Here is a 14297-nt window from a genome sequence, read left to right as displayed (position 1 = left end):
TGTTCATAGCTCACAGCTTGCTGTGCTTATAGTACTAAGTAAACATGTAAATTCCGTCTAACAGATGTGCCCGTCACATACATAATTGAATTAAAATGGCAGTGATAGGGCAGACGTAGAATTTTATTCTTTTTTTGTGCTGTTGAGGTAGGACAAACAGAATCATCTGCAGACAATGAAGTGCATCAGGTTTTTTTCCCTTAACAATATTAAACTAACAGTGATCCAAGAAGGATAATTAGTGTAAAAACGGGGTACAACCAATGGCAGATAGGCAGACAGAATTAGACTTATCTCAGATGTAAAGGTTGATATAAAGTGAAGTGAAACTGACCATATCACATGTTCTGGCAGACTATTAGCCAATGTGCAGAGTGCATGCCGAGTTACTTACTTTGTGCTGCACTAGTTCTATGCTACATGTAAATGCCCAGGTGTTAGTACAGCCATAACTCCCTTTAGGTATATAAGACATTAGAGAGGCAAACATATTGTATCATTGTTACATAATACAACTTGTATGTGTATAATAAAGAAAACATAAATCAAACAAACAAAAATCAATAAAATAAAACTGAAATAGCATGTACATAAGTAGTGACAGATGTTCTTGAAGATTACCACTATTGGATACCCTTGATTGTTGTCAGAGAAATAACAGCTCATTGACAATTTGTCCGCAAAGTGAGATGCATAGAGTAGGTTTACTAATGGACAGTCTATAGTAAAGTAATTACTAAATATGGGTGTAGGAGTAAACTTCTGCCACCTCTACACCACTGGATATCAGATCAAGTCCACACTATCTGTCATCTGCATTTCAAGGGGAAACTAGTTTCCACACTTGTGCTTTTCTTAAAAGCATATATGAATTCAGTACTTGATTGCATAGAAGAGTATAAGCCATACTTACAATGGTTCATATTGTTTTTATTTACTTATATTCCACTATATTACAGTGACATCATCAGTCTGGAAATGTCCCACCTGATGCCCCCAATATCTTCATCCATCTTGCACACCAAAGAGTTTTCCATTCCGAAACGCACAGGAAAGAAACATTGGAGCATATTTGGGCTTAATTCAGATGTGGTTTGAGTTGGTATCGATGGTGCTGTATGGTGATGCAGCAGGAGGTGTCTATTACAAGCAGACAGTGATCAGAGCTGCATCCTAGAATGTTGCATCGGATCACTTAGCCACCATTGGCTGCCATTGGGCTGTGCAAGCTGTCTGTCGCAGAGGCCAGAAAAGCTCTGTTCTTTGATGAAAATCCCTGACCTCTCCCCTCCTCCTAAAGCCGACGCACCTCCATTTTCACAATCGGAGTCCGTCACGGCCTCCTTCCCAACACCAGCAATCACTGATAGTACTTTTGGTCTGTGTCCGCTGTTGCAGGATACATTGGCGCATGCGCAAAGTAATGAAAATCAGTACTTTGTGATGATGGGCACAGCTCCAACCACATCTCAATAAGGCCCTTTATGTCTACAATATATTATAACCACTATACCACAAGTGTCACAAGGGAAGCAGAGCGGAACCTACCTGATTTGATGAAAGGAAGTCCTGGTTACTTTCATTCATACTCATATACATGTTCTCCCCATCAAACTGCAAGACAAAAAACATGAATAAGAAAACCCTTAAACTACTCATTTTACATAAAAAGTATATTATACAATATAGTATTTCCCTCACATTATACATACTTGATAACAAAAGCATATACTGTACCATGGGCATTTTGTCTGTTGTTATATACTTTAACAAGTCATAATGCATATGTTGTTGCTGTTTAGGTGGCTTGCAGTAGGTAAGAGAACTTTTGACATTACTTGCTTGCATAACATTTGGTTCCTTTACAACCCATAAAATAATGCAAGGTTTAAGATATAGGCTATGTATTGCTGGAATAAATACTATACATCAAACAATCTGTCAGATTCATTCTACTACCACATTTCTTTCTCCATGTGTCATCTCTACCAAGGACTTTTGTTATCGCTACTGAGTAGCCTAGTCATCATCTGCTAAGGGTAAGTTATACATGCGGATATTATAGTTTCCATTAGGTGCCCGATAGTACCGACTAGTACTCCATAAACTCAAAAAAAAGGAAAGTTTGTGTGTGAGAACAAATGCAGTTTACAGATGGTGCTAGTTCCCAGAGCAATGCTCCTTCCTATGGGAAAGAGGTTGGGTTAAGCCAGCACCCTGTTGAGAAGAACATGCACCTTGCATAACTGTTACTCATGTGCACAGCTGTCTACTGCTTTAGAAGCAGGGTTGGCCAGGTCTACATCGGCAGCCCCTTGCTACACTGCCTGTGGTCCCATATCCTCCCCTAGGTAACAGGGATGACCAAACCGGTCCTGAAGGTTTACCAACAGCTCATGTTTTCCAGGTCACCTGTAGATGTGTAGAATGTGTCGGTTAGGAATGAATGCAGTATGTTTGAAACTGTAACAGTTAGTAATGACTTCACCTGTGCACCAGCTAGGTGGTCTGGAAACGTGAACTGTTGGTATATCTTGAGGACTGGTCTGTCCAGCCCTGTTTTAGGCTGTTCACTTGAGTAATACATATGCTACATTATACTGTGCAAGACTATGCTGCATTTAATACAGGGCAGTCCTGTTATTAACCTAGTACATTATCATGCATGCGCTAGCAGTATTTGCTATATATATTTATCTAAGGAACCCACACCTTGCACGGTCTAATGGTTAGCCAATCCTATGTGATGAGTGGTCACAACCCCAAGCATGGGCCCCTACCATGGTTTTACCTCCAGTGGGATCTTCATGTCCCAGGTTGACACTATGTAGAAATAGTAGGAAGGCCCTGAGCACAGAGCCTTTAGTAAGCATTTATAATCCCTATTACAAATGCTGTAATGTTGGGAGGGAAGAGCTTTATAACAGCAGGCAGATTTAAAATATTAATAAGAAAGGACAACGTGCCAAAGTTCTGTAAGATCTGCACACACCTGCATTAAACAGATCACAGTCTCACAGATTTTGTCTAGAAAACGTTTTGTCACAATGTTTTCTATTCAACATTGTAAACCAATGTAATCTGCTTGCCGGAGCATTTATTTTGGATTCAGAGTGATAGATGCACAGTAGAGAAGGAGTAGATAAGTGATTTCTTGTGCACCCCAAGGTTAGATATTACACTTGGCCACTATTGAATAGAACCCTTTATTAAGATCACAGTGGACTGGGCATAGGAAGAGAATTATTATAGCAGTGAATACTTTGTATCAAGCTCTTACTTCAGAAGAAATTCCTCAGATTCCTTGAATCATTAACTGAAGAAGCCAAGACTGTGACTTTAATCAATTTTTTTTTATTCCAGAATTACAGACAGAAAAAAGCATTAATAGAACTTGGGAGTTCTAGATGAGGGACATTAATTTCCAATCTTATAAACCTAGTTATTGCATGACCACCCTCTAAGCAACAGGTGCTTGTATCCCATAATAAGACACCTTTTATTAGTACTAGATCTGCTGTACTGATTAAAAAATTAAAGGTATAAAACAGTATTGTACACTTTTTCATTACATGGGACTTGAACAATCTAGGTTCAGTTTCAAATATTATTAAGATTATGTAATTAAATAACGTTTACGTAAATCTTTTTTTTTTTGAATTTTGGGGCCAAAATTGCAGAGCTACTATTTCAGGGAGCGCACGTTATTGCCTACACAAAATGGAGGCAGTCGTTCATGGGTACTGAACAATTATTAAACAATGAGGTATGAGGAACAAGTTGATGTCAGTATTAATGTTAGGCCAATTTTCCATGACAACTAGTTCATCACAGAAAAATGTCTGTCTCCATTAGAGGTAGGTGATGAGCTTTAAGGGAGTGACAAACAGCTCCTACCTGTCATGTTACAGGCTGGATTTGAAAAATGACAGGTAAGAGCTGATTTGCTGGTTGTTTATCACTCTCCACTTTCTCACTTTTTGAAGCTTGATACATCTGGCCCCTAAGCTGATCAGAAAAGTAACGAATCTGTGGCGTATGGCGAGATGATTGAACACTGCATGCATTTTGAAGGGATGTTTTCCTGCATTATGTATGTGAAAAGTTATCTGGTCATAATACTAGTATGTCATACAGTATGGAGTGGATAGGGTTAGTTTTTTGTTTATTAGGTGAGCAGCAAACATTTGAGAAAATATAAAACCTCCCAAAAGAGCTTTCCAGAATACAAGAAGAACAAAAAACCTTCATTGCAACCAGGGACATTTCTTTTGCCAAAGTATATTTGTATTTTGTAGAACCCTGTATGATTTTGGTTCGGCTAACAACTTTGGTCAATGGATTTTTTTTTAGCAATTGTAACCCTATTTAGAGAACACATTTTTACTCAGTACTTAGTAAGCTACGTGTATAAAAATGTCTAAACCAAGTTTCAAGATCACATTACCATTTATTTATTAAATAGTGTCCCAGTTGGGGCTCACTTGTTTTTCATTTAGCAAATTAATGCTGTTTTTTTTTTTAATAAAAGGTAATAACCGCTTGTGTAAATACAGTACTACCATTGTCCTAGCCAGCTTAGCTGGTTATGGTGTCAGGATAACCTAAGTTTTTCTTCTTTTGCCCTGTAACACATAGCACCACCTGAGAATGGCGCTATGTGTTACTTAGCAGTTCTGTCTGCTGTTTTGAGCTTCCTCCCATGTGCACGCCAGTGAGATCTTGCCCATGTGCAGTAAGCCTGTCAAAAAGGGCTGATGGTGAGATGGGCTGGTCCAGGCATCAGAAAGCCTTCTGGTGCTCTGCATGGCTGGCATGCTTGGACTTGAGCAAGCCGCAAGGTCACGAGCCAGTGACTCACAGCATGCCGTCAAGACTGGCAGCATGCCAGGGCCACAATGAAGCCCCAGTCTGCCACTAACCTCATATACTACTGTGATTCTGGCAGCCAGCTGAACAATTTAAAAAAACTGTGTAGTAATTTACCATCACCCGCTTCCCCATCCTTTCCCCTCTCTCATTCCTCCTGCGGGCCTTATTCTTATCTTCTTAAGTTTTTCCTACTTCTGTACATTTTTGGGGTATTATATGTGGCTTTATGGCCGATAAGATTACTGCCCTTTGTTTGACATTATGCAACCAATATCACAAAAAATATTTCCAAAGCTATATAACTCTATTACCAGGACCAGTCCCAGGTATAGACATCCTACCCACTTGCCTAGAGTGATTGCCCCACAGCCTGCAGGGAGTGTCAGTGGCTACCTAGTCTGTCTGGGAAGCTGTTGTGACCTTATTTTACTGACCAAAATCTTGCCTAGGACATCAAATTGGTCAGGGTTGGCCTATGGCTGGTAGAGAGAGGATATTTCCTATCTATTGATGGTTCCAGATATTGCACTGAATGACTGATAAGAAGTACATAATAATAATAATAATAATAATAATAATAATAATAATAATAATAATAAGTATATCAAAGAAGCTAAAAAAGTTTTTACTACATTACACCACTATATGCATAAAAAGGTGTATTGCATGCTTTCTCTGGGACACATGCACCATAAATCATAGTTGACAAGGTGGCATAAGTCAACATTTCCAACACCCTCCGGCAAATACTATTTCTGAATTTCCAGTGCTAATCACTAATGATGTGGGCTTTTTATGTGAATTGGATAAATGTGCACGTTCTATGTTTGGTTATGGTCAGCTGACGGCAGCGCGGGAGTATCCTGTTGCTTGGGCTAAAATGAAATCAAACTGGCATATTGCAAATTAATTTACAAATACAACCCTATATATGATAGAAATAGCTGGGACATGGCAAACTCTCCACCGAAGGCAGTGAGACTCTGTATGCAGGGCCTGATTAAAGGTTCCAGGCGACCTAGGCTAGTACATATGTAGCTCCCCTTGTAATGCTTTTAAACTCACATGTATGAGTGCTCAGGGACTCGCCAGTCATACTGCCCATGTGTATGTAATGAATGTTATACAACTGGCATGTAGGATCTAATGCTTGTGGTGTGGGAAGGATACTTCATCTTTTGACTACCTAGCTGGCTCTGCAGCACAATGTAAAGAAAGTAATGGTTCCATCAGTAAGTTACATTGGCACTGCCATCTGGCAGCCACCTTAATAACTTTACACATCACAGTACATCAAGCTAACAAGCATGGAAAAAGTTAGACCTTAATTTTCTTCCTTGGCTGTCACCTGAATGTGCCCCCACCCCGTCCTGGTGCAGTATGCTCCAGCCTACTGGTGAATCAGGCACTGCTTGTATAACACTTGGAGCAACTACACTTCACAATAGGAGTGCCGATGCTCTAAGTCATGGGTCTTCAAACTGTGGCCCTCCAGATGTTGTGAAAATACAAATCCCAGCATACCTTGCCACAGTTTTGCTATAAGGGAGTGTTAAAACTGTGGCAAGGCATGCTGGGATTTCTAGAGGGCCACAGTTTGAAGACCCATGCTTTAAGTCATCCTCTCCATCTCTCCAACAAAGCCACACCTCAAAATTCTGTATGCACCTGTGCCGTACAGGATAAGTTGACAAACATGGCAATCTACACCAAGCATGGCTCCTAAAATTAGGACTGCACTGCCAAAATAAGAACAGTTGGAATGTATTCTCATAGCCAGCTGTTTGTCCCATTAGGCCACTGTACATACTTTAAAAAGTCAATGAAGCTGTAAATGTCTTTCTTATCAGTTAGCATTTTGTTGGATTTATTTGATTTGATTAATACAGTTTGACAACACTGTAACCTTTAGTAACTTAAAATGCTTATGTTAAAAACTTAGAAACTATTTTTTAGAAATGCAGAAAAATGTATTATTTTTTATCAATATCTGAAAGAAAATGAGACCCATAAGGTAAACTATTGCTTTTTTTCTAAATTATGTTTTAATATATAGTAGGGAATGGGTTAACAGTAAAACTAACCACACTTGCTTCCTTTTTTCATGCTATTTTACATCTTATAAACCATTATACATTTAATTGCACGTTTAACAGGGAAAAAAATACCACACACACAATGGCTCATTAAGGACTAATTATGCACATGTTGTTTTCCACAAACATTCTCGTTTGGAAGCTGTTCTCTGTAATTGCTCAGCCTCATTAAATAGTACAGGGAAAAACTCATTTCAATTTAAAGCACGTGATGAGAACGTAGAGATACAAGTGAAGTGGACTGAGTAATGAACATTCTGATTGGATAAAAACAGTTGCCTTATGTTGTGCAGCTATAAGATTATGAAGCATTATGATTTGTTAACAACTTTGATTTCCAACGATATGTAAAGGCTTATCTTACAGGTAAAATAAAAGACTACATACAGTAGAAGCATCATATTCAGAGAATATGCCTTTTGAAAAATGTATACCAATCAATATACACCTTTTAAAAATCGGTTCTTTACCTAGTACACAATGGCGTATTTATAATGGGTGTACAGTTTGACATGTACATGAGCCCATGTGTCCAGGAAAGCCCACACCACATCCTACACCTATAATAAAACTTATGTCTCCTGAGTTTGGCAAAAGTAAAATAATGTGATGGCCATTTTCATGGTGATGTTGAGTACGCACAAAAGAGAAGTTCCCTGGGAACAGCCACCATATACCCCATGGCCAGCTGCTACAAGTTCCCAGAGACCTGGGCATGCCCAGTGGATTTTGGTACAAAACTAGAGTCTACTGTGCTCCCACAGAGGTCTTGCTGTTCCTATAAATTCGAATTGTTGCAATCCGAGTTGAATTCACAAATTTAAAAAAATTCCTTTAACTTAAATTAAAATATTCAGAACAGGTTAGTGCAACTGGAAAAAGTACCACGATTGGGTGTAATAGATTATGCTGCAACCAATGACAAATTGCGTACATATGACTTTGAGAAGAGCTACACCAACCTAAAAACTGTCAATTACAACTATGCTGATGGCTGTTTTTTTATATCACTTAGCACTTAATCAGTGGTGTCAGATGAATTGGTACTATTGTGTGTCCAGGTCCCTTTTTGGTGCATGCGGTTCCTATTTAAATATGGGGTGGTGATGGGGTTACAAGGCACACCAATGGGCAGTATTCAATGAGCATTTTGGCGATGTGCAGCGAATCCTGTTTAGGATTCGCTGCACATTCGCCACTGCTCGCCGCGTTCCGGAGCCTCGCCGGCTCCAGTATTCAACGAGTCAGGGGCTCGCTGCCCCTGACCGGCGAATTTTAACTCCTGCGGCGATGCCGCAGGGAGCCTGAGGACGGCGGCATGCAGGGAGATGGAAGTCTCCCTGCCTGCCCCAGAACGTTTGTGGGGGGGAGGTGGGCTCCCCGGGAGCCAGGCAGCACAGGCTGCCCCCCGGGAGTGCCAGCAGGGGACCGGGTATATTCACTACACCCGATCATGCATATGTAATGATCGGGTGCAGTGAATATATGAATATCTAATGAGCGGCTCGGCTCCCGGCCCCCTGCTGGCTGGTCTGTGTAAAAAAAATTTTTTAAAATTAAATATATATTCATGTGCTTACAGCACATGAATAAAAATAGCATGCCCCTCCTCAGAATAAAATTCCTGATTTTTTTACACCAAATGTAAAAAACAAAACACTTTATTTTAAAAGTTCACATTCCACTTCACCATAAAAAGATAGCGATTGCTACTCGGTGAATCATGGCGAAAAAAACCATGAAATGTATTCGCCATCTGGTCATTGAATAGGGTGATTCACCGTTTTAGTCAAAAATTCGCCTTACAGCACAAAATCGCCATAAAAACATGGCGAATCAGCCTCATTGAATACCGCCCAATGTCTGGTTACAGATTTGGTCAATGCCAGTAACACTAAAAGCAGGAAAAGGTAATGGTCCATCAAATGTAATGTTTTAGAAGTTTTGTAGTAGACCTTTGCAGTAGCTATAAAGCAATGTGTGCTGCTTAAATTTTCATGATTTTGGTAATGATGCCAACACCTAGATAAAATACCCTTGTATATTATATATACACCAAAATATAATTTATGCATACAGGTATAGTAAAACAATATGCTTTTAGGTGTTGTAAATTAATCTGGACAAGAGATTAAACAAACAATGTCATCGTTTACATTGCGCCCAGAGATTTGCATGAGCAAATGAGGTTAGTCTGTCAGTAAGAACACTCAGAAATCAAACCAATTTAACTGAATCTGGAAAACAGAGATACTGCGATAACACTGTGACTGAATATGCCAGGCTTGTCAGGTGCTTTGTATTTCCTCTTGTCACCGCACCATCAGATAAGAAACATGGAAAAACTACTTCTGGTTTCCTCCAGAATATAATTAGTTATCTCTATAAATCTTTACTTCCGTCAGAGAACAAAACAGAAGCAGCAAAACATCATTCACAACTGTGACAAGAGAACAACCTATGTAAACTTGACAACTGCAGAAGAGAGCAAAAAGCACTATTCATAGTATATATTCTAGAATGTAATTGCTTTCCCACTAATAACCAAGTGAAATCACCAGGGAGACCGGTATGTGGCCATCTTTAATGTATAGATAATGGCATGTTCTATTTGCAAAATGGCACACATCTCAGCCAATCGGAACCTGGCTTGACAACATGCCAATTGGCTGTTTTCAAAAACTATCTTGGAGAAGGTGGTAACTTAGAAGTTGTTATCACAATTTATACATTATTAATGTAATGTGTTATTACTTTTGTTAATAAATTTATGTAATATCAGAAAACTGAAAAGATGTAATCCATGAAGTACACAGGCATGAACATCTGGAAGACTACAGCTTTCTATGTATACTGTAGGTGACAATCCAATTTAGTGCGATGAACTTGTGAGTGCATGCCATGACAGCTGCCAAAATTGCACTTAACTGCCCCATAGAATTCCGAAAAATGTTGTTGCAAAGTGTGGCTGATTACAGCCACCTCATTGCTCTCTATACAGCACGGTGTATTTGGTGGTGTAATAAGGCCTGCACACGGTGCGATTTCAGGGCATTTGATTAATATGATTAGATGGCTTAGAACATGGGTCCTCAAACTGCGGCCCTCCAGATGTTGTGAAACTACAAATCCCAGCATGCCTTGCCACAGTTTTAACACTCCCTTATAGCAAAACTGTGGAAAGGCATGCTGGGATTTGTAGTTTCACAACATCTGGAGGGCCGCAGTTTGAGGACCCATGGCTTAGAAAATGACCCTACATCGTTACGTGTGTAGGGGCGATAGCGATGTGTGGCCCTGCGCAGTCCCGCGCAGCGCTATCGCCCAGCAATTAAGATCCAGCTGGATACATCTAGTTAGATCGCCAGTCAGGCCAGTGTTCTCACTAGAGAACACTGGCCCTGACAGATCATTCAGCACACAGTGCTAGCACATCACTGCAGCATTACTTAGATCACTCAGCAAAATCTCCCCATGTGTAGGCCCCATAAGTGTGATACGGGCAAACAATAATAATTATAATTCTTGACCAGACTTTAACATCTAACTACACAACTGAAATTTGGATACAATTGCTGACCTACAAAACAGCATCTGTATTCAATTTTAGTTGAGCCTGGTGATTCTTAACAATTTCTAATCAACCACATTTAAAACTAAATACAAATCATGATATGAAATATTAGATGGTAACAAAAAGAGAAGACAGAGAACAGATGCTTGTAGCTCCCCTAAAAGAAGATTAGTCTGTGGTCTGTGTGGCTGCACCTGCAGACTGAGGATGAGTGGTATCTACAGAACATATACATATACAAACTGCAGCTAAGTTTTAACATTTCCAAATCGGTAATTGGAGTGAAAGTTTATATTCAAACACATGATAAAACTTTATTGAAATGAACTAATGCTACTTTAATCTTAAAATGACATATTAAAAACAAAAAAGTTACAGAATAAATATTGTTAAATATAGTTATAATTATAATTAGAAATATTGTTTAACGTCACTTATGTGGTAATATTGTTATTTATATTGACAAAATATTTTAACTTAAATTAACAAAGTATTTGCAATTTCTCAATGAAAGGCCAGGGAGTTCTACAGCTACAACATCCTTGGCCAGCTGAATGTGGTAATGCTTAAATGGGACAAGGTAACTTGCCCAATTTACCAATAAGCTGATACTTGGATACAAATCTTTAGCAATCTTTCAGTGTTATTTAAAACTGTCCATCTCCTAACAACTAATTTAGTTAAATAGTAAAACATGAATGTAAACAAATGAAAATTGTAAACGACATGAGTAAATTAAGCTTCAATCAATACTAAACCTTCATCTTTTGATTATTTGGTGAAGCTTCCTGTTTTGAAACCAGTGTTACAGCAGTTTTGTATTTAAACATGACATTTACATTTCTTACGCTATCATTTAGGTGTAATTTCCTAATTGGCAAATTCAGTATGCAGCATCATGCCTAGAACTGCACAAAGTACATGAATATTGTATGTCTGTAGAACAAAAGATTGTATTATAAATGTACATGTGCTTAGAACAGGTGTCCATTTTTAACTTAGTCAAGCTTGTTGGAGTATGGATATTTGTTGCAAAATACTTTAATCAGGCACATTCTTTCTTCAAGGTTAGGTAAGAGCCTTGTATTAGGAAAACACAACTGTAGGAATGAAAGTGATGACGTTCTAACCTTTCCTCCCAGACCTTCAGACAATCTCACTTTCCATACTACCTTCTGAAAACACATGGTTACCGTATATATTCCCTGCAATGTTCGGGAACCATATTTATCGGTGATGTTGGCAACTGCATATCACAACCGCATATGTTGAATCCCCTAAAATGACATAGCGAGCTTAGACTAACCCATGATTTTTGCTCAGATCATTGCTTTAAATACTATGTATTAATGGAAATGTATGCTGCATTGCTAAATATATAAGTTGGAAGTAAGCCCGTTTGAAGCAAATGTTTTGAAAGATAGGCTGCTACCGTGTGATTGCCTCTGTGTTTGTGCATGTGTGAGAGAAAGCGATGTAGTTTTACTCACTTCCAACTGATGGCAATGTTTTGGAGCCACACAAATGGACACTAGACATATATATATATATATATATATATATATATATATATATAGAGAGAGAGAGAGAGAGAGAGAGAGAGAGAGAGAGAGAGAGAGAGAGAGAGAGAGAGAGAGAGAGAGAGAGAGAGAGAGAGAGAGAGAGAGAGAGATCCAGGTGGACCGGTACTCCTGTTGCAATGGATTGCTTTCACCAGTACCCCACAGCTTCAGGTAAGCGTTTTCATGAGATGGGTAGGTGCGGCACTCAGCTTTCTCATGCAAGAAAAAGGGACGACAGGACCAAGTCGACTTGGTCCTGTCGTCCCTTTTTTCTTGCATGAGAAAGCTGAGTGCCGCAACTCCCCACCTCATATATATATATATATATATATATATATATGTATATATATATATATAGATGATTAATATGTATATTTATATATATATACAAGTTGAGTATTCTTTATCCGAAATGCTCGGAACCATGAGCATTTTGGACAAGGGATTTTTTGGATTTTGGAATTTGTTTGATCCTTACTTGGTCCCCTGGTGGTGCCCCGATGGTCCCCCGAAGGCCACGGTGTCCCCTGGCGTCCAAGCCAGCCTTCAGGATCCTCTTCAGCGACATCTCCGGTCCCAGGGGTGCATTGTGCGAGTGCGTGGGTATGCAATGCACCTCTGGGACCAGAGATGCCACTGAAGAGGTTCCCAAAGGCCGTCGTGGACAACAGGGGCCGAGGTAAGTATGAAAATTTGAATTTTGAATTTGTCAAAACAAATGTGAAAATTGCCAAGCAAACATTTTTATTCATCATAATGACCTGTAATGTTTACCTTAGGAAATATCTTTTTTACACATTTTTTACATTTATATATAAAATTTGAGCGACGCTGGCATTTTTAGCAGATATTTTGCATATCTCAACCCTTTGATGTTGGCAATCAAAGGGTAATATATATACATATATATATATATACATACACACTGAAATAAACTAGAAAATGTTTATACGTGTGAATTTGTGTATTGGGGGATCAGAAGCAGGAAGTGTGGTTATGTGGTATGTTTGCGCTTATCATTTGATCTCTGACAGTTAAATCCACAACCAATAATAAACCTGTAACATAACACAATGTACCACTACAACAATAAAGATTTTATGCACACAGTGGTAATGTTCTAAACACAGAGCTTTGCTCAACTGGTAGAATTGTAAACTGGACATCTCATTCTGTGGTCCAGGATACCAAATATATAGTACATAGAAATGTATACCAAAAGTTAAAGTATTCATCCAGTACAGCCCTGGAATGTATCATTTTAAAGTGGTAGCACATTCAAAATTAAAAAAACATTAATAAAACTAAATCTTATCAAATTAGATATTATTTGTTCTAGTGTGTGAATTTTTTTCCACAAAGAGACATTATATAATACATAATTAACTAATAAAAAAATATTCTTGCACAAATTCAATCTAACGTGTAGACACATAGGGTGAAATTTACTAAGATGTGTATTCTACTTCACATGTGATGTTGCTATAGGCAACCAATCAAATCCTGTCTGCTATCATCTAGAGGGTGCTAAATAAATAAGATGTAGTTTCTGATTGGTTGCACATAGCAACATCACATGTGAAGTAGAATACACATCTTAGTTAATTTCCCCAATACTGTTTTGTATAATCTAGCTTAATGTTATCAATTCCTAAAAATGTGTTCATATTAAAGATGAAAAACAAACACCAGCATAGTTGCTGATTGTCTTAGATTTCAAGGATTTTATTTAGAATAACAGCATTAGCTATAGAATGTTTGTTGTGGATGATATTATTAGTGTCGGTCCTAATGTGTGATCTGAGTTGAGGTGCTGTGTAAACACAACAAACTGAGTAACCCAGGTAGACAGGTCGTCTGTATAATAAGCGTCCCATGTTTAATCTGCATGCACCAGACTCGGGTCTGGGGCCTGGGTTTTCCGATGTGAAAGGGGTATTATATGATCATGTCCATTCTTCTTAACATACTGTATTAGGTGAGTGCAGGTGCATAGGAATGAAAATTTTCATTGAGAGAGGAAAAAGGCCAAGGACTACTATAGGGCCTGGAGCCTATTCTTCTTGTGTTTAGTGTTTTATGACAGTTGTAACAGTGACTGTAGATATCAGTGCTGGAACTTGTGAGCGGCAGGCCCAGGTGCAAAATTATAATTTGGGCCCCCTCCTCTAACCCAACCCAAGAAGTCATTGC

General features: G+C 38.7%; 1 protein-coding gene across 2 annotated transcripts in view; it reads right to left on the bottom strand.

Moving 5' to 3' along the window:
• The window catches only part of TOX2 (TOX high mobility group box family member 2), a 108334-nt gene that overhangs the window by 73959 nt on the left and 20078 nt on the right, over positions 1 to 14297 (bottom strand). For both annotated transcript variants that reach the window (XM_083147661.1, XM_083147662.1), the window contains exon 2: positions 1549 to 1614. In XM_083147661.1, coding sequence (XP_083003787.1) covers positions 1549 to 1614 — 66 coding nt within the window. The remainder of the gene's footprint in view (positions 1 to 1548; positions 1615 to 14297) is intronic.

The sequence above is a fragment of the Crinia signifera genome, chromosome 6, assembly GCF_055691185.1.
Source record: "Crinia signifera chromosome 6, ASM5569118v1, whole genome shotgun sequence".
NCBI lineage: Eukaryota > Metazoa > Chordata > Amphibia > Anura > Myobatrachidae > Crinia > Crinia signifera.
The sequence above is the reverse complement of the archived record's forward strand: the minus strand, read 5'-3'. Positions and strand labels throughout refer to the sequence as shown.